We start from the raw sequence: 19,496 nt of genomic DNA, 5'->3' as shown, positions 1-19,496 counted from the left end.
GAGCCAGCCGTTTGCCTCCTCCAGCCTGCAGCCCAAGATAGGCTTCCCCCCACGCGCTGGCTCCGGACTGTCCTCAGCCCTGCGCGCCAACTTGTACAGGCCCAGCCCTTCCAGCGTCGAGCGCGTGCCTTCCCCGTGCGGCCCGTGCGCAGCCGCGCGCTGCCCCTCCGCCCAGGGGCCCGGCGCGCGCTGCCCCTGACCCGGTTTGTGCAGTGGTGATGTCTAAAGGAATGTCACGAAAATTTCTGTCTGTGTTGCTTGTTGACGCGTGCAGGGACTGTGAAGAAGGGCAGGGGACAGGGGAAGATTCGAGAACAGCCAAGGCCCGCTCAGGCCTGAGCAGAGGCGGCGGGGCTCCCAGGGCCAGAGTCCCGCGGTCTCCTCAGGCGGCTGAGGGCAGTGGCGCGGCAGCGCCGCGTGCGGCAGGCGGTGAGCACGGAGCCCAACGCCAGGCAGGCGGCCAGGCTGGCGAGGAACGAGACGGGCCCGAGCACGTAGACCACCGCCAGGTCCCGCGGAGCGAGTGGCTGCGGGCAGTGGCTGAAGGCGGCGTCCGGGAAGGCGGTCAAGGGGCTGAGCGTCTGGCGCCCTGGCAACACGCAGAGCAGCGTCTCGGCCTCTGCGGGACACAGGTGCAGAGTCAGGCGGCGGCGGCGGCGACGGTGTCCGTGGGTCCCGACCCGCCCACCCTCGGCCGGAGGGCTCACCTGGCGCCGGCCTCGGGTGCCTGCGCAGCCAGGAGCAGAGCGGACGCAGCGCGCAGCCGCAGGACCAGGGGTTGCCGCGCAGGTGCAGCGCGCGGAGAGCCGGCAGGCGGGCCAGGAGGCCGGGCGCGAGCGCGGCCAGCTCGTTGTCCTGCAGGCTGAGCGCGTGCAGCAGCGGGAGCGCGCCTAGCGCCGCGGGCTCCAGGCGCGCCAGCCGATTGCCTGCCAGCGAGAGGGAGCGGAGCGCGCGCAGGGGCGAGAAGGTGCCGGGCGCCAGAGCCTCCAGCTGGTTGTTGCTGAGGTCGAGCCGCTGCAGCGCGCCCAAGCTCCAGAAGGCCCGCGCGTGCACCCAGCGCAGCCCGTTCTCGCGCAGGTCCAGGCGCAGCAGCGTGCCGGCGCCCACGAAGGCCCCGGGCGGCAGCGCGCGCACACGGTTGTGGTCCAACATCAGCGCGCGCACGCGCCGGCTCAGGTCCGCGGGCACGGCGGGCAGAGCGCGCCCCGAGCAGTTGGCCAGGCCGCCCGGCGCGCACTCGCACGCCTCGGGGCAGTCCGGGGTGCCTGGGGTTCCTGGGAAGGTGGCCGCGGTGGACGACTGGGCCCAGACTGGCCACGGCGACAGCAGCAGGAGCAACATCGGCGGCGGCCGCCGCGAGAGAAAGGAGGGGCTCCTCATGGAGCAGCGCTAGGAGCCCGCTGCTCGCGCGTCCACGGAGCCAGTGCGTCTCTGCCGCGCCTGCACAAATATTAAATCTCCGGCCCGAGTGCCGGTAGTTCCTGTTCCATGGCCAGTCCCGCACCTAGGGCGGGGGCTGGGCAGACAGCCAGCGTCCTGCACTGCCAGCCACCTGTCCCAGAGCTGGGCTGCTCTTGGCTCTGGGCCAGCTGCGGCGCTGACAAGACGCCTCGCCCCTCCTCCCGAGGTGTCCACCACCCTGCGCCCCGCGGAGGCCTGAGGGCTGGACAACACCCACACCCACCAAACTCATCGATGCCACGCATGGAATGGGACTCCGTGAGCCCTGCTGCTCTCCCCAGTCTTTGCCCATCTCCTGCCCAGCAAAGTGACCCCAGCACACACACAGTGCCCCCCCACCACCACCTAGGGATGGTCCCATCCCCATAGTGGATGATCGGTGGGGTCAGGAGCACATGATGGGGGCCTGAGCTCAGGGGGTAAGCTGGAGGGTGGAGGGGGTACGAGACAGGGAGACAGTCATGTCTTCCCCACCTGGCCCTGTAAGGACTGTCCTAGAACCTCAAGGAGACAGTGTGGGTAGGGCAGAGGCACCAGCGCAAGTTCTCCTGTCAAACACTGCTCCCTCTGGGGTCATCAGAGTCACACACCCTGCCCTGGGGTTTCCCGGGGTGGGGGTGGGGCGACAGGGGCCCCGCGCCCCCGCCAACTTCATGGAAGACAGCCGCAGGAAGATGAGGGGAGGGGCTAGGCTGAGGCCACGGCAAGAGGAGGTGGAAGTACCAGGGCTGTGCCTCCCTGCCCTGGAGGGTGGACAGTGGGTGCCTTCTCCTCCCACCCAAGATCCAGGAGGGGACCTAGGTGCACACAAAGCCCTCCGCACCCCGTGGTGCACAGCTGCACCGGGGCTCGAGGATGAGTCTGCAGGGAGGACAGGGCAGAAGCACTGAATACTGTTTAATTCCCCTCCCCCAGGCTGCCTGCAGCCCTACTCAGGTTGGGGGGGTGAGAGGGAGCTGCTCCTCCACAGTCATGTTTGGGGTCATCGGGTCCATGGGAATGGCCATGAGGCCTTGTTCGTCCAGGGGCGGCAGCATGGAGTCCAGGTCGGGGTCCATGACATGGGACTCCACTTGCACGGAGTGCAGGTCCATGCGATCTTCCTGGACTCCGTAGCGCCCCACCAACCTGCACGACAGGGGCCGGGTCAGGCCGGCTGCAGGCAGCCACCAGCACAGGCCTCGCAAGGCCTTGGCCCCCCCTCCCAGGGTGGGCCCGGGCCTCCAGTCAGTGCTCGCGACCCATCTGTGACCCCCCTGCACCTCCCAGCGGCAGGAAGCTGGGGCACAGCTCACCTGTGGGCCTCCCCTGAGGTTACTCACCTGCTGTTCGTGTGTCTGGGGCATGGCTCACTGGAGGGACAAGGGGAGATGTGAATCCTGGGACAACGGAGCCCAGACGTGCCCCCAGCCCCCCGCCTCTCCGCAGCCCAGCCTGGGAAATGGCGTCCCGGCTCCTGGTGACCCCCACCATCCCCCAGCACGGCCCTGCGGCCCTCAGCCACCCTCCCAGCCCTGGGCTCAGGCACCTCTTGGCTCTCATGACACCGACTGCCACGATGACCAGGCTGCAGAGGCAACTGGCGCCTATGCCTGCCAGCACCACAAGCAGGGCAATGAGGGCCTCGCGGCTGAGGCCGAGGCTGCACTCGCAGTACGTCCCAGCTGCAGAGACAGAGCCCGTGTGGCCGAGGGGCCCTCGTCACCGGCCAGCGGAGGACCCCAGGGCCGCCCCTCACCCTGGCGGCCACCAGAAGGGTACGGGGAGGGGCGGGGTTCGGGGGCAGGAGGAGGCACCTGCAGCAGGGACGAGCAAAAGGGACAAACATAGGAGGCCAAGGGGGCTGCCGACCAGGCAGGAGTCAGGCCGGGGACAGGGGGCCATGTCCAGCCCCCAACCCCACCACACACCTCCGGACGGAACCCATCAGAAGGCGCTGACCTCACAGTAGGGCCCTGAAGCAGAGTGGGTGGGGGCAGGGCTTCAGCTTGAGCTTCACTTGAGCTCGGTGCCCAAGTGGAGGAGCCCTGGGCAGGCAGCCCTGGGGTGGGGCAGGTAGGGTGGAGAGGGGCCTGAGAGCCACTTCTGAATGCCCTACCAGACCCAAGGCCAAGGCAAGGATGGGGCTGCCCTGGCCTGGGCGGGGGGGGGGGGTGTGCTTCGTGGGGAAGGGGGTGGAGTCCACACCTAGGCCCCCGGGAAGGTGGAGACAGTGGCCTGGAAACCCTGGGGGGCCCAGAGCGTGCAGCACAGGCCCTGGTTCCTCTCTCAGGATCCCCGGAGGCTGGGACAAGCAGGGGCCAAGGGGTGGGCAAGGCGTGGACCTGTGCTCAAGGCCCTCCCTCACGCTGGCTGTCCTGGGGAGGGGGAGGGGGAGGGTCCCGAGGGTCCCGCCCACACCCACCTCCCAGCAATGCTCAGGTCCAGAGGAACCTGCAGGGGTTCTTCAACCCCCCAGGAGAGATGGGGGGCACTGCCCACAGGTCTCCCCAGCACCACATCCTCTGGGTGCACCTGGTTCAGAAGCAGCTGCAGGTAGCACCTGAGGCTCCAGCTTAAGTGTCCTTCAAGCCGGAGCCCAGCTGACCCTCTGAGGGCTGCTTCCTGGTGCATCTTCCTGCCACCTGACAAGCGCTGCCTGAGGGACTCACCTGCAGGATGGCATCTTTAGAGTTAACCTCAGCCTCCTCCCTGGTCTCCTGCACTGTCTCTCCACCCTGAGGCCTCCTCCCTCCTCCCCTAAGGACCTGGCCAAGCAAACCACCCAGGCAGCAGGAGGAATTGCCCCACCCCACAGCTGACCCCACAGGGCGCCAGGCGCAAGGGTGCAGAGGGGCCCCAGCTGACCCCTGCTCGCTGGGGAACCTCCCTGACTCCAGACACAGGTGGCCCCTCCTAGGGGAGCCCTCAGGGACCAGCCAGCGGGTTCTGGCCTGATGAGTAATGCTGTGACCCAAGACACAGCTTTTTTACCACATTCATCCACAAACCAAGTCAGAAGGGACAGGAAGCAGGAGTGCCGTGCCCAGAAGCGGACACAGCCCCCTGCCAGGCCGGTCTAGCAGGTTTGCACCCTGGTTAGGATGACAAAGGTACACTCAGCCCAGTGCCAGGTGGCCTTCCGCCTGGAGGGCATGTGGGCTGTCAGAGCCTCCTCCTGGGCCCCCACCAGAACCCGGAGGAAAGCGGGAGGCCCCTCTTCTAGTGACCACGGCTCAGCAGCCTTGGTGGTGGGCAGGGTGCAGGAGAGGGAGATGTCAGCTGCTACGACCACACACCTGGTTCCCACCACGTTGCCCTCCAAAGCCGTGGCAAACAGAACACTCTGGGGTAAGAAGGGGAAGTCCCAGAACAGCGCTGACTGCAGGGCCCTGTGCAACAGGCCAAAGTGGAGAAGTGGGGGTAGGCACTGGAAGACAGCCGGCAGGGGGGTGGGGGGGACCCAAGAGTGTGTAGAGGCAACAGGCATGGCTCCAGGCCTGGGAAGGCACCCTGGGCAGGTGGGAGCAGAAGTGGAGGCTCATTCCAAAGGGCCTCTGTTGCCTGGAGGACAGTGCCACCAGCTAGAGTGGAGCTCCCAGCACCGGAGGCCATGGCACCAGACTGGGCGGAGCCAACACCCTTCCCTGCCTCCTGGGACCTCAGGGCTGGGGCAGTGCCAGGCCCCTAAAACCCCTTGCACAGGACCCCGTGTGTGCTCTGGACACTGCTGGCCTCCCAGCTGCACTGGGAAGACTGGGCTCACAGGGTTCTTCACCTGTACTCTGAGCACTGAGGCCCCGGTGTGCTCCCGACCACGAGTCTGAGGGCACAGAAACCAGCTTCACTGTGAGCCACAAATAGCCAGCCCCTCCTGCTGCAGACATGGGGAGTTCTTGGTCCATCAGGGGACGCTCAGCTGCCTGCCCATCTCACACATTCCAGTGGCGTCCACGTGTCCCAGCAACAGCCCTGGAGCCTCAGGCCAGGAAGAGGGTGGGTGACCCAAGGGCTCCTTCCAAAGGCCAGAGTGAGGCTTGGGGCTGGAGGCCTCCGGTGTGCTCCTGCCTGAGCTTCAGGCTCAGAGGTGGGCCTTCCCCAGCTGGTGTGGCCTAGGGACACCCGTGTGCCAGGACTCTGGGTCTGGAGCTCAAACACAGGTGTGCAGGCCAGGACTGGGCCCGGCCACTCATGTTTCCCCTCACCTGCTCCCAGGGAGCCAGGTCCTGCTGAGTGGGGGTGGAGAGGTTGGTGTGGAGGGAGAACCTGGCCCCCAAGCTCATGATGGCCCACAAAACCACCAGGACAGGGAAAGGATAGAGAACCATTTGCTTTACTCTGCACTCTGGGGGCTGGGCAGGGGCGGGGGGTGGGTGGGGTGGATGGTGCGGGAAGGGCCCCGTGGGGGGCATCAGCTGCAGCTCTTGGGCAGGCGGTAGACGCCGGCCGAGTAGACCAGCTGCTGGTCACGCACCTTCTTCTGCAGGAAGCCCTGCAGCTCCTGCAGGTCAATCTCGGCCAGCGCGGGGCCGGTCACCACAAACATGCGGAGCATGCTGTAGATGCGCTCCAGCGAGAGGCTCTCCAGGTTGGTCAGCATGGCCTGGATGTACGTCCAGAAAAGCTGGGGAGACAGAGACCAGGCCGGCAGTCGGGCCACCGCCCGCCGGGCTGCCACCTCGCCCGGGCCGAGCCAGGCCGCCGCCCCCCCGCACAGCCGCACCAGCAGCTCCTCCTCCTTCTGGTCCGCCTGCGAGGCCATGCCCGAGTCGCTCTCCTCGTCGCTGTCGATGAGCACCATGCTGTCCCGGTCCTGGGGCCGCTCTTCCTCCACCACAGAGAAGGTCCCGGCAGGCTCCTCACGCAGCACGCCCTGCTGCAGCCACACCGACATGCGCCGCCGCAGCAGGGCCACGGGCATCTTCACCACCTTGCTCAGCTCCTCCAGGGTCCAGCTGGCTGTGTGGAGTAGCCGCGAGCACTGGGCACACAGGGCGAGGCCGAGCCTCCCTGCCCCCCCACCACCTGGCTTCCTGGAGGTCAGCAGGACCAGGGGGGCGGGCATGGGGGGGGCGTGGCTGGGGCTGGCCGGTGAGGGCTCAGCGGGCTCACCTTGGTCCTGGAAGTACAGCAGGACCACCGCCTGCACAGGAGTCACTGCCACAGACAGGGTGCGGTCGGCCAGCTCCACGTCCATGGTCACCAGACCCAGGGTGTGCTTCCAGCTGAGGGTCCGCATGGCCTGGGGAAGGCCGGAGTCAGCACCGGCAACCCCGCAGCCCGGCACCAGGGAGCGAAGGGCTCCCTGACCTGCCCCCACCCGGCCATCAGCAGCAGCAGCAGGGGAGGACAGGGCTCTGGCTCCCACCCGCTCAGCCAGCTCAGTCAGCAGGCACTGAACACGCAGTGAGGGCCACTGACAGATCCCTGCAGTCTCCGAGAAATACGTCTGTGTCCTAACATCCACGACCCCAGAGTGTGACCTGAGCTGGAGATGGGGTCATGGCAGGTGGGGCCAGTTAAGATGAGGTCATCTGGAGTACAGGGGGCCCTGACGGAATACGGTCAGCGTCCTCGGGGGGGGGGGGCGGGAAGGACAGAGGCAGAGACTGCAGGCACGCAGCCACAGCCGAGACACCAAGCAAGGCCCTCAAACCTGCTCCCCGATGCTGGGGGGCGGGAAGGACCAGCCCACACCCTGCTGACACCCTGGTCTCCGTGCTGCCCTGCAGAACGGAGGAAAAGCTTGTTCTGAGGACCCCAGTTGTGGCACTTTGTTCTGGCAGCCACAAGAAAGGCACACATTTTGGTCCCGTAAAGCGGGTGCCACTGTAGCAAATACTCAGGAATGTGGGAGTCCACGGAGTCGGGGGGGGGCAGAGGCTGGGAGTGCATGAGCCACACGCTCGTGATGGCTGCATTGCCCCGAAGGGCAAGTTGCCGGGAACGTGGCCAGGAAAGCCACGCTGGGGAGGTGTCAAACTGGAGAATGTGCGACCCTGCCAGGCAGTGGCAGAGCCCGTGTGAGCACGCCAGACTGAGGGAAGTGTGGGACGGTGGCGCATGGCAGCACGCGAGCCTGGACCGCGCAGGGGTGCTCCATGCGTGCTCGACACAGAGCCCCCAAGGGTACCAGAGACCTACACTCTGAAGCGGGAGCCCACCGGCAGCCCCAGAAGAGCCAGGATGGAGATGGGCTGTCCAGGAAGGGGGTGCGTGAGAATGGACAAGGCTCCAGAGAGTTTTACAACAGCCTGCGCTGAGAGAGAAGGGGGAGCCACGGGAGAGCCTGGCTCTGCACACAGGGCTGTGATGTGGAGGCCTGGCCAGCAGGCTGGGAACATGACCATGAGGTCACACAAGTTCTTCCACTGGCTTTCGGACTTGCTTGGGGCCTGTGACCCCTTCCGTTCTTCAGAAGTCTTCCTCTTGGAATGCAGAGTCTGCCCTACCCTGTCCCACAAACACATTCTGGAAGCAGCAACTACCTGTCCGCTCTCCCAGGTTCGCAGCCGGAGAGGAACCCTGGCCAGAATGAGCTGCACCAAATCAGATGCTACTTAGATGCTGAACTTTGGGGTTGTTGTGAACTTGGAGTTGGTGCTGGAAGGGTTAAGACTTCTGGGGATGTTGCTTGAATGTGTTTTGCATGTGGGAAGGACATGAATTTCAGGGGAGCTGGAGGGTGGACTGTTGCAGGTTGAATTGTGTCCCTCAAAAAGATGCTGAAGTCCTACCCCCAGTAACTCAGGACGTAAGCTAATCTGGAAATCAGGTCATCACACATTCAATTTGTTCCAATGAGCTCACTCTGGAATAGAGTGGGCCTTGACCCAATACGGCTGGTGTCCTCTAACAAGAAATTTGGACAGAGAGAGACACGGGGAGAATGCCACATGACAACAGAGGCAGAAGGTGACTGATGTGGCCACAAGTTACATGATGCCTGGAGCCACCAGAAGCTGGAAGAGGCAGGAAGAATTGTCCGCCGGAGGCTCTGGAGAGAGTGCAGCCCTACGACTGATCACTCGATTTTGGACTTTTAGCTGCCAGAGCTGAGATTCGCACTGTCTTAAGCCCCATTCATGGTACATTGTTCCGGCAGCCCCAGAACATTGACACAACCACTCTGGGCCAAGTGCTAAGAGTCTGTCAACAACCCCTCAGCTCTGAAAGGGGAGACAGCAGTGAACCCCACTTTGCTCAGAGAAAACAGAAGCAGAACCCACAGCTTGCCCAGGTCACATCCAGTAGAGCCACGGACAGGCCCTCTGGCTCTGAGACCGTGACCTTACAGCCACCACTCCTACCGGCAGATGTGAGGCCCAGCAGCAGAAAACATAGGCGAGGCTACTCTGTGCACTGCACAGCCACCCACAGGTGTCCAGCATGATCCTCGGGCCAAGAGTTCACTTGGCGGGAGGCAGAGACACTGTGGCCACAGGCCTGAGCTCCAGCACAGCTCTGGGGCCTGCCCCCGCCACTCTAGGATCCAGCTGGAGTTAAGACAAAGCAGGCTGAACCTTGGTCATCATGTCAGGTGCATCAGGCCTGAACCTTCCCGGGACCCATGGCAAGACCCCTGTGGGGGGTCATGGGGTCTCTCCTGGCGGTGGCAGCATGCCAACAAGGCAGCCAGAAGGGGCAGGGGGAAGGCAGCGAGCACACAGATGTCCTCAACCAAGGGAAGGTGGGGGTGCCCCGTGGGCAGGCTCCAGAGCGAGCACCTCACCACAGTCAGGAGCAGAAACCACGGGATGGTGCAATGGCCCAGCAGGAGCCAGGGAGAGCCACACAGACCGTCGCAGCGTTGTGCGGTGCTGCCCCTGAATATGGCCTGCCCCTGTTCTGCCTCCCCACTGCAGAGCCCCTTGCCTTGCTCCTGCCCTTGCCTGTCTCTGGAAGGGAGCCCTCCTCCCTCCAGAACTAGCTTCCCTGACCTGGAACAGCAAACCTGGAGAACCTGCTGTCCCTCCCACTACCTGGCTCTGCTGCCCAGCCCCCCACCAACTCCTCCATACCCCAGCCAACTGGTCTCCCTCGCAGGGCTCCGTTCTGAGGGCTCCTCAAGCCCTGGCTGCTGGCCCGTCTCTCCAGATGGTCCCAGGGCTCAGGCTCTGCTCCCTAGGCACCTACTGGACTCGTCCTCTGCTCGGGAACCCAGCAGCCCCTCAAGCCCCACAACTCACTTATCAGACCAAATGCCCCAGAACCTGCTTCACGAGTCCCCCGAACCCTAGGACAGGTACCCTAGCTCCCCGCTCTCTCCAGACATGTCTCCACTGAGCCACCCCTGCAAGGAAGGGTTCTTCGTGCCGTTAATCCCTGCCCACACGAGGTTCCACCGGCCCACACCTGCCACCTGCACTCCCGGAGGGAGTGGGCTCTGCATTCAGCACATCGGGCTCTGGTGGGCTCCGGACCACCCCACACGCCCTGCAGCGCTCCCCTCTCTCTCTCCTCCTGCCCGAGTCCTAGGCCGTCAGGGACCCAACAGTAGACAGCATAGTCCTGGTGTCTAGTGCCCTGGAGCCTGGGAAAAGCAGCTTCTAGGGAAGCAAGCTGGGCAGGGACAGGGCAGGGTCCTGGAAGTCAAGTGCCTTATGGGTGACTGGAGATGTCCTGGAGGCAGACACCCACCGAGCAGACACAGCTCCCTGACTCTCTCTGGGACAAGCCCGGCGCCCCAGCCCCTGGTTCTGAGATACCGGAGGGTAGACAAAGGAAGAGGAAGCCCAGAAGTGTGGGGGGCAGGAGCCACACGGCCCCTCTCCTGGTACAGTGTGGGGAAGCACCCACGTGCACACGTGCACAGGTTCCTCAGGGAGCCCCGAGGCAGAGGGGTCCGGAGAGGACTTGCAGGGATGGGCCCCACCCAGCTTCTGCTGCACAGCATGGGTGCAAGGGGCGCCTGCCCCAGTTCCTGACACAGGGAGGTGTGCACAGTACCTTCAGCTTCTCATACTTCTTGCAGTAGACCTCAAGGGCCTCCCTGATGTCCTCGGGGACCTCCAGCTTCTCGTCCTTGAAGGGCGGCCAGAACTCGCTGGACAGGATGACGGCATAGACCCCAAAAGGCGGCTGCTCCTCTGCGGGCCGCTTCTCGTCCTCCTCACGGATGTTGGCATTGATGCGACGGGAATCCGCCATGTCCTGGGCGGAAGAGCTAGGTGTGGCAAAAGCCCCTGGACTGCGCTGGGGGTGAGGCTGGGCCAGGTGGGCGGGGAGCCCTGGGTGCCCACCTTCAGCATGACCTCACAGAAGTGCATCGGAGCCTCGCCAAAGCGCAGCTTCAGCAGCTCCACATTGCGGATCTCCCTGGAAAGAAGCATCTCTGAGGGGGCGTAGTGCACCCCCACCCAGACAGGCTGCACAGGCACCTGCCCCCACCAATGCAAGGACACCCCCAGGCCAAGAGGAGAACTGGAAAGTGCAGCTCCAGCCATCCAGACCCCGGGCCTTCTCCATCCCAGCGGAGGCCTGGGAGTGCCCGGGCACCTGACTCCCCAAGCTCCTGGGCTGCTCCCGCCCAGGCCTTCCCGGGACCACGGCTGAGCACAGGCCAGTGCTTTTCTTGGCATCAGCGATGCAGCTTCCTTCCGCAGCCCAGCAGCCGCTCGCAATCCTCACCGCTCAGGACTGAAGCTGAACTGGTGCAGAAGGCGGTCAGCTAGCAACGAGCGGTACTCGTTGATGAAGAGATCCTTGCTGCCATAGATGCTGACCAGCAGGCTGATGATGTCCGAGGAGCGCCGCTTGGAGCTGGACTTCCCTGCACAGCACAGGGAGGGGGTGCCACTGAGGAAGCACCATCTGCGTCCAGCTGGGGCCCACCCTGCCACACCCATGAGGCCCAGGCTCAGATCCCAGGGTAGGGGTGGGCTGGGTGGTGCCCAGGCTGCCTGCAAATCTGCTCTTCTAGCAACCAAGATGGGGTCTCAGGCCACTGTGGGCCCACTCAAGCCAGTGGAAGGGCTCTGGGGAACAGGCTGGGTTGGGCGGGGACAGCTGACCCCCTCAAGCCTCGGGGCACATGTGGAGACAAACTCTAGCCCAGAGCGCCGACCTTACTGGAGCCTCCCCCACAATCCGGAGCCTGGCAGGGCTGGTGGGCACTGACCTGGATCAGCATCCACGGGGTCGGGGACCCAGTCCTCGGGCTCGCCAGAGTCATCCTCACTGTCCTGACCTGTCTCCAGACTCGCCGGATCTGTCTTGGACAGCTCAACAGCCAAGTCCCCTGTCCCGTCTGAGTCCCCCGTCAGCCCAGCCACAATCTGCCGCACCGTGTCCTCCCGTGTCCTGCCAAATGTGAGTCTGCTGGCCCTCACAGCACCTCTCCCTGCTTGCCTCACTAGCCCGCGTACCCCACCTCACCCATGGCAGCCAGTGCCCGTTGGCCCCACGCTTAAAATAAGTCTACCAGACTCTTCTCAAAAGATAATAATGATGTTAAAAATAAAATAAAAACCCACCACTTTCTGGGAACACCAAGAATTGAAATAAGACAGAACCGGGGTGCCCAGGGGTTCAGTCAGTGAAGCATTTGCCTTCGGCTCAGGTCACGATCCCAGGGTCCTGGGACCGAGTCCTGTGTTGGGCTCCCTGATCAGCAGGGAGTCTGCTTCTCCCTCTCCCTCTACCCCTCTCCCCTGTGCTGGTGCACACACTCTCCCTCTCTCTCTCAAAATAAATAAAATCTTAAAAAAAACAAACAAACAAGATAGAACCGAGACCGGGCGCTTCCCACCAAGAGGCAGTAGATGTGAGTTGGGGCGGCTCCAGCCCCAGCCCTGAGCCTCCACCGTTCTGAGGGGTTTCTGGGCAGTTGTGCCATGGGCGGGGCGCCCGCTCAAACATGTTCTCTCAGAGCCCAGCCAGCAGTCCCTGGTTCTCGCTGCAGGAGAGGCTGAGCCCAGGGTCTGGGGGCCTCTCTGGGCTGGGAGGAGGGGAAGGGACAGAGGGCAGGGGTGCACAGTGGGGCCAGTGTCTGCACACTGGGCAAAAGGTACAGCGGCAAGCACCAGCAGGAGGAAGGGGCCCAGCCTTGGCCAGGCCACGTGGCCCAAGAGGACCCAGGGGAACTGGGCTGCGTGCGTGGAGCCAGGAGACTAGGGCCCCAAGTCGGATCCGCTCCCTGGGGCCTGGCCGCGGCGCTCACCTCAGGTAGCGGCGAATGGGCTCACAGGCCACCTCCAGAATGACCATGGATGGGTCTAGTACACGCAGGGCCTTGATGGCAGATATATAAAGGGTGATGATGTCGCACGTGTTCACACCTATGGCCAGGAGAGAGGATGGTAGTCCCCACAGCACCCAGGAGTGGTGGTTCCACAAGTGAGCAGCTGCACCCTGGCCAGGCGAGCTTCCAGTCACCACTGTGACCTCACTCCCCAGGATACCAGTGTGACACGCAGGACACTAGCCCCTTCTCCCCCAGCTCTCAGGTGCTTTCTCCAGAATTTTCCAAGATCCAAGCCCCCACTCACCGGGTGGTCTGTTCTGAAGGGATCATGCACCACCTCTGCCTCTAGGCCACACCCCTCACTTCCTATGACTCCCTTCAAGGGAGGATGAAGTGGAGTGCCCTGGCCCTCCTGAGGACTGGCCCACGCTCTACACAGGCCCCAGGGCAGGGAGACCCGACTCCCAGCTAGCAGCTTCGGCACCTGGATGGAGGAGGCGTGTCTCCAGGGCAGCCTTGAGGGACAGGAGCAGCTGCTGCCTCTGGTCAGTCCTCTCCAGACAGTACTTGAGGTCCTCGATGGCTGGCCGCGAGTCCGGGAAGTCTGCAGAAGAGCACCAGCCCTCGCACAGACACGCCAGCACACACACACTGTGCGTGCAACAAAGGACACAAGTCGGCAGGGCCCAAAGGCTGAGCAGCCGCACCTCCACTCAGTAACCCCGAGAGACACCTGCGAGGTGCTTCAGGTCATCCTGTGCCCTCCTGTGCCCGCAACCCCCATGGTGCAGAAGGACAGAGCAGGGACGTGAGGCTGAGAGGACGAGTGTGGACACCCAGAAGCCCTGTCCACTGCCCTGCCACACCTGCCCTGACCCAGACGCTGAGCTGGGGGCAGCCCACACTGACGGGCCCTCGCTCTGCCCAAGCGCCCCTCACTGCCTGCCAGATCTGAAGGGCAAAGGCCCAGGGAAGGTGGCTACTCCAGAGGGCAGGGGGCCAACCTCGGATGATGCTGAAGAGCTCCTCGATGCGTAGGCTGGCGTAGATTCGGTAGAAGAACCTCTGCACGTGGCAGCGCCAGCGACGCAGTGTGTTGCCAGCCTCAGGGGATGCAGGCCTGGCTGGACCATCCTGCAGGAATACCTTGCCCAGCCAGCCCACCACCCTCTCGATCCACTGTTGGGAGAGCACAGGTGTGGGGACGTAAGGTGCTGAGCCCCAGCCCGACGTGGAACAGAGGCCAGGAGAAGCCACACAGCTACCCACCCTGTGGCCAGTCCTGGGTAGTCCCCAAGGCCGCCTGCTCTGGAGTAGGAACACAGCGAAATCATCAGGATAATAGGCCCAAAGGGGGCACCCCAGGCCTTCCATCAGTATGCCCCCACACCCTAAGAGCATCAGTGCCCTTATCTCTGGCAACAGTGGCCCTGATGCAGGGCATGAAGAGAATGCTCACCTCTGACTCGGTGGACAGACACACCCTGGGGGCCACGTACCTGACTAGCCATAGCAGACAGATGTAAGGACCCTTCCGAGCACACGTGCGTGTATAGGCAACGTGACCACGTGGACCCCAGGATGCATACATTCCCCCACAAACTATACAGCCACTAATGAGAATATCTGGATGCCCTGCTACGTGGGGACAACAAAGGTACCCCAGCCAGGCCTCTGGGCTCACACCCACTCAAGACCACTGCTGTAGGGACACTTGCTTTGATTCTCCATCACAGCTAATCTGCATTCTCAGGAGACAGTGGAAGAAAACAGGCAAAAAACAGGAGCAGGCTGGACAGTCCCCTGTGGTTGGACCCAGCACCTTCACAGCTCTGGGGAGTCCAGAGCAGAGCCCCAGACGATGCCCCCAACAGGATGGGTGCCCCGAGAGCCCTCCCTGGGACACCCTAGACCTTGGCACTGCCTCCAGCCAAGTGATTCTGCTCAGACCTCACTGAACACGTCACGGGCTCTTTCTCACTGTCCCCAAGGAAGGCTGGGAAGGGCCAGCCTTCACCCAGCACCAAGACAGCTTTGACCACCAGCCAGGTCCTAGTTCACCCAAGTCTCCACAGTCTCGCTGCTTCTAAAACCAGGGGGTCAGGTTTGCCAGAACCCTGTTCTACAGCCCCGAGGGGCAGGGCCTGAAAGGCTGTCCTTACCTTGTGGAACTCACGCAGAAAGGAGCGCTCATACTCGCCTCGGCAACGGTCCTCCATCCTCTCCCTGGTCACCTGGTGCAGGGTGGTGGTCACAGCCTCGGCACTGACCCGCTCCAACAGACTGAGCCTGTGTCTGGAAGAGACACCTGCCCGTGGAGCATGCAGACCACGTTCCTTTCCCCCACACCCAGTGCCCTCAGTAACAAAGGCTTCAAGAAAAAGTTGCTGGGAAGACAGAGCCCTGCCCTCCCCAGCTGGCCTCTCTGCCCCGGCTCAGACACTGGCCTTCCTCATGTGAACAGTGGGTGTGGCTCCTCAGGGCCAAAGCCTCATCAACTAAACATGGCTCTGAAACAACAGCTAAATACACCACCTGAGTACAGACGTCCCGTTAGGCATTTGGGTGCAGACCCTGGTCAACAACGGCAAAGCGACTCAAGAGGAAAGGAGACAGAACATTTCTGTGCATCCTTCATCTGGGATGAACCCAGCAGAAGCCATACAGGGCCTCCCTCCCCCTGCCAGCAACAAGACCACTCCCTTTCTAACCACTGCTGCCGCTTCACTCAATGTGACAAAATCACTGTAAGCAACCACAAAAGACAAAAAGCTTATAACTCAGAACCTGGCTTTAACAACAACAAAATCCTTTCCTCTTTAAAAGGCTGGAAAGGCAATCTGCTTTTGCAGCATGTTGGCCTAATCCCCAGCTTGTACTGTAAAGAGTAAAAAAGGTAAGCGCACTTTTGCAGTTACAGGGGAGAACAGATGCCATCCCTTTCCTGGAGAGCCTACACAAGGCACAGCTAAAATTTACCTGGCCCAGGAAATTTGGAATCGCGTAGGATCTTAGTGTAGTCAAAGTGTGAAACCTGGGGCTAATGTGCGTGGCAGACACACCTGTGTCCAGCACAGGAAGTATAAGTTCACAGCACAGAGATCCTGGGGACCCTCCCTTTGTCATGCCCCACCCCAACCCCCGGCCAGCTGGACCCGGGACAGTAACTGAGAGTCAAGAAGAACAGGGGCAAGGCGCAGCCACACAGGCGCGAGCACTCACAGGACCTGGCTGAGCTGGTGAAACTGCTCCAGGGCCTGGCGGCACCAGCACTGCTGTTTGTCGCTGCCGCATCCCGCACATAGCGGGCTCTGCAGAAGCCGGTAGTACCGACGCCGGGCGTACCTGCTGTCCAATTCTCCCTCCAGTTCCGGGTCTGTGCCCCCTTCCCCCTTCCGCTTACTCTGCATGTACACTCTCAAAAAGCGGCCGTAGAGGCGCTGAATCATCTCCTGAAAGGTTCTGGGAGTGGAAAAGAACAGGACGCCCCGCAACGTGGTGTGGACTTTTTCCCGCAGCCCCTGAGCGCCTGCGCCCATCAGCAAGCCCAGGCGAGTCCATTTCTCCAGCAGCTCCAGACTATGCAGGTAGGGATCCAGCCGGCTCTCCAACAGGCCGAAAGCGTCAAGGAGAAGCAGAAGGCACTGAGGCTCGTCTGCATAGTTCTCACGCTGGGAGATGGTATTCCAGAACTCGAGGGAGATGTTGGCCTGCAGGTCGTTCTGCAGCACCTCCACAAACCACTCCTCCAGGACCGAATGCAGACCGTGGCCCCTCAAAACCTCCACCGCCGCCCGGAGCTCCTCCTCCTTTGGCGGCACCGCACCGCTGGTCCGGGAGGACGCCTGGAGTGAGGAGGGAACGCAGAGTGGAGGTGGGAAGGGCGGGGACAGGCGGGGACAAGCGGGGAAGGGACGGAGCGGAGGAGAAGCTGCAACCGACGCTAGGGAAGGGCTGCCCGGGGAGCCTAACGAACCCCAGGGTGGACGTCCCGGGAACCTTGCGCGGGTCCGCCGCCCTCTTCCGGGGCCTCACCAGTCCCAAGGCGGCCGGCGGCACCAGCCCGGTGCTCACGGTGTTCCAGGCCACCAACAGCTCCTGTGCAGGCCCGGGGTCGCCGTCGCGCACCGCCGCCGCCATCTGTGCGGGCCCCTAGCTTCCCAGAGCCACCAGGCGCGGCGCGCCGCGATGACGCACACGAGAGGCGCGCGGCGGTGACGTATCGGAGGGCGCGCTGTCCCGAGGCAACGCGCAGGCGCGAGCGGGGATGCGGTAGCGGCGGTTGGAGTGGTCGCGGCCCCGGCGGCGACCATGACCCAGCAGGGCGCGGCGCTGCAGAATTACAACAACGAGCTGGTCAAGTGTGAGCGACCGCGCGGCGGGGTCCACCGGGCGGGCTGGGAGGGCGCGGGGCTCGCCGGCTTGCAGGCCCAGGAGGTAGCGGGCCCGCCGCGCGTGGCCGAGCGGGGTGCATGGTCCGTGCGTGGGGGTCTCGGCTCTGACGGCGCCGGAGGCCGTGCGGGCGTGCCGCACACACCTGGCGCTAGGTGTCCGCGGAGTGAGCGCAAGAACGGACCGCTGGAGCGCGCACTGCCTCCCCGGCACACCCCCGGTGGTCTGGTGCGGGGCTTTCCTTGACCCTAGAACCCCTGGGAGGTGGGACACCAGCCTGGCTCGGGTGGAAGGTGGCCCGGCCAGTACTGGGCCCTCCAGCACGCTTCTCTCGTAGCAGGCGGTGGGCTCCAGAGTGGGAGGGGTGCTGCGCTCCTTCCTGCCCTGGGTCCACAGCGCCTGCCCTCCGCTCGGCCCTCCCCCAGGCATCGAGGAGTTGTGCCAGAAGCGAGAGGAGTTGTGTCGGCAGATCCAGCAGGAGGAGGATGAGAAGCAGCGGCTGCAGAATGAGGTGAGGCAGCTGACGGAGAAACTGGCTCGAGTCAATGAGAACCTGGCGCGCAAGATTGCCTCTCGCAACGAGTTTGACCGGACCATCGCGGAGACAGAGGCCGCCTACCTAAAGGTGGGGCCCGCGGCACCTGGCGGGGTGGGCGGGGGGAGGGGGCTGCATGGCGCTGGCCGGACCTAACCTAGCCTGGCTTCCCAGGGTGCGAGGAAGGGGCTTTGGGCTAGACTCAGGGGAAAGGGCCCCTGCTGACCCTGTCCGACCCTCCCTCAGGGGCTTCCTGTCCGTGCTTCTGCCCCAGGGGCTGGCGCTGGCCTGGTGGGAGCTTCCTGTCGGTGGAACGGTGGTGACCATCACACGTCTGTTTGCAGATCCTGGAGAGCTCTCAGACTTTGCTCAGTGTCCTGAAGAGGGAAGCTGGGAACTTGACCAAGGCCACAGCCTCAGAGCAGAAGAGCGGCGGTGGGGGCAAGGACAGCTGACCAGCTGCAGGCGGGAGGGGCTGCCCCCCCCCCCCCCCCCCCCCCGGCACCCGTGAACAGCTGGGCCTCCAATAATCTGTCTTCAACGTGTCTTTGCTCTTCATGGTAGCAGTTGTCTCCTTTCATTGTCTTGGGTACCAAGAGGCCGTTGCCAAGCTCCACCCACCCCAGGTGATGAGGACAGCCCTGGGCACAGCCCACCGGGTAAGGGTCCTGGCCCTGCAGGATTTGGTGAGGCCAGGCTCTGGGTCACTCCTGCTCAGGGCCTGAGGACCCCACATCCCCCTGTGCTGCTGGTAAAGCCCTGCTCCCTAGTCTCAGCACCATGGCAGTGCGCTCACTGTGGTGCCCAGGCCAGGGGAGTGGGCAAGGGCCTGGGGCCCTCCACCTTGGAGCTTGCTCTCGTAGCCTATGACTGTCAATAAAGATTGTCTTTGTAAAAATACCCTACTGCCTATGGTCTATGTTTTGAGGGTAGGACTGCTGGACATCTCCAGAGTGGGTATGAGCCCCTGCCCAGCTGTGGTATGGCTCCTCCTCGGGAGAGGAAAGCCTGGAGCGGCTTTTCCTGTAACAAGACTTGTTGGCTTTGAAGACAGAGTTGAGGGTACTTTTGAGCATCTGCTGTGACCTTGTCATCCGTCCTTTCTCCCCACCAGGACTGCTGGCCCCTCTCTCCCAACTCCACTTAGACTACCCTTTGGGAGGTGGTCTGCTTATTGGTCCTGGTCTGTGTCATGCCCTATGACCAGCACAAGGCCTGGCCCAGGGAGACACGCTCTTGGCACAGGGCCTCCAGACAGGGCTGCCACCCCCCGGCTGCAGGATTCTGAACTTAGCCCAGTGGCTCCGCTGCTTCCCACCGTCCCTGGTCACACTAAGCACACAAGCTTCCAGCCTTCCACGCTGCCTGGGGCCCAGTCCTCCATCCTGAGTCCTCTCTGCGACCGTCTGCTGGCCTGTCAGCCCCCATGGGGTCCCTATGACTACCGGTTGGAGAGGTTTGGCAGGTTTGGGAAGCATGTATTGCTTGAGAGGGTCTGGAAAAACCCGGGCCCACCGCACCCAGAAAAACAGCTGGGCCTCCAGGCATTAACTAAAAACACTCTCCTCCTTCCCAAGCTTGGCCAGGCAGCATTCCTCATGGGCTTGACTCTTCAGGGGGGATACACTTGTGTTCAGTGCCTGGACTGTAAACAGTCCCAGCTCCCCAGCTCCAGGCTGCTGCTGAGCAGGCGGCTCTGCATCTGCCATTACCGCTCGGGATCTGCTGGGTCTGCCTGCCAGCCGCTAGCACCGACCCCAGGGAAGTAGTCTGCCTGCCACAACCTTGCTGCAGGTTCCTGTGGGTCAGGTAGCTTTCTAAGCCACACAGGAGGCTCTGCCCACCCCTGCCCGCTCCTCGTCCCCTCCCAAGCACTCCCAGAGGGCCAGATCCCAGAGAGTAAGCCTGAAGTGCCCCTCCCACCACAGCTGCCACTATGTCAGC

The 19,496-nt window shown here is 63.4% G+C and overlaps 4 protein-coding genes across 7 annotated transcripts; 1 reads left to right on the top strand and 3 right to left on the bottom strand.

Moving 5' to 3' along the window:
- Window positions 1-242: 242 nt before the first annotated feature.
- LRRC26 (leucine rich repeat containing 26) lies at window positions 243-1,380 on the bottom strand. Its single transcript, XM_027616000.2, has 2 exons — window positions 708-1,380; window positions 243-619 (listed from the first exon to the last, which is right to left on the bottom strand). The coding sequence occupies exons 1-2, from the start codon at window positions 1,378-1,380 to the stop codon at window positions 330-332; spliced, it is 963 nt and encodes a 320-aa protein (XP_027471801.2). The 3' UTR covers window positions 243-329.
- A 965-nt stretch (window positions 1,381-2,345) lies between these two features.
- On the bottom strand, window positions 2,346-3,406 carry TMEM210 (transmembrane protein 210). Of its 2 annotated transcripts, XM_027616032.1 has the most exons (4): window positions 3,258-3,406; window positions 2,990-3,125; window positions 2,784-2,813; window positions 2,346-2,589 (listed from the first exon to the last, which is right to left on the bottom strand). In XM_027616032.1, exons 1-4 carry the CDS (start codon window positions 3,343-3,345, stop codon window positions 2,394-2,396), a joined length of 450 nt encoding a protein of 149 aa, XP_027471833.1. In that variant the 5' UTR covers window positions 3,346-3,406; the 3' UTR covers window positions 2,346-2,393. The 2 variants fall into 2 exon arrangements, with proteins under 2 accessions (XP_027471833.1, XP_027471834.1); XM_027616033.1 differs by lacking the exon at window positions 2,784-2,813.
- Window positions 3,407-5,760: 2,354 nt separating this feature from the next.
- ANAPC2 (anaphase promoting complex subunit 2) lies at window positions 5,761-16,834 on the bottom strand. 3 transcript variants are annotated; one of them, XM_027615886.2, is made up of 13 exons: window positions 16,661-16,832; window positions 15,848-16,470; window positions 14,788-14,920; window positions 13,630-13,804; window positions 13,110-13,229; window positions 12,602-12,719; window positions 11,561-11,742; window positions 11,071-11,212; window positions 10,683-10,758; window positions 10,390-10,593; window positions 6,553-6,682; window positions 6,164-6,450; window positions 5,761-6,064 (listed from the first exon to the last, which is right to left on the bottom strand). In XM_027615886.2, the coding sequence occupies exons 1-13, from the start codon at window positions 16,763-16,765 to the stop codon at window positions 5,852-5,854; spliced, it is 2,508 nt and encodes an 835-aa protein (XP_027471687.2). In that variant the 5' UTR covers window positions 16,766-16,832; the 3' UTR covers window positions 5,761-5,851. The 3 variants fall into 3 exon arrangements, with proteins under 3 accessions (XP_027471687.2, XP_027471688.1, XP_027471689.1); XM_027615887.1 differs by having other exon boundaries at window positions 6,164-6,399; window positions 16,661-16,827; XM_027615888.1 differs by lacking the exon at window positions 5,761-6,064 and having other exon boundaries at window positions 6,170-6,421; window positions 16,661-16,834.
- On the top strand, window positions 16,834-18,452 carry SSNA1 (SS nuclear autoantigen 1). The gene is made up of 3 exons (XM_027616042.2): window positions 16,834-16,988; window positions 17,443-17,642; window positions 17,897-18,452. Exons 1-3 carry the CDS (start codon window positions 16,937-16,939, stop codon window positions 18,005-18,007), a joined length of 363 nt encoding a protein of 120 aa, XP_027471843.1. The 5' UTR covers window positions 16,834-16,936; the 3' UTR covers window positions 18,008-18,452.
- Window positions 18,453-19,496: the final 1,044 nt, after the last annotated feature.

The sequence above is a fragment of the Zalophus californianus genome, chromosome 13, assembly GCF_009762305.2.
Source record: "Zalophus californianus isolate mZalCal1 chromosome 13, mZalCal1.pri.v2, whole genome shotgun sequence".
NCBI classification, from domain to species: Eukaryota; Metazoa; Chordata; class Mammalia; order Carnivora; family Otariidae; genus Zalophus; species Zalophus californianus.
Note: the sequence above shows the minus strand (reverse complement) of the source record. Positions and strands in the feature narration are given on the sequence as shown.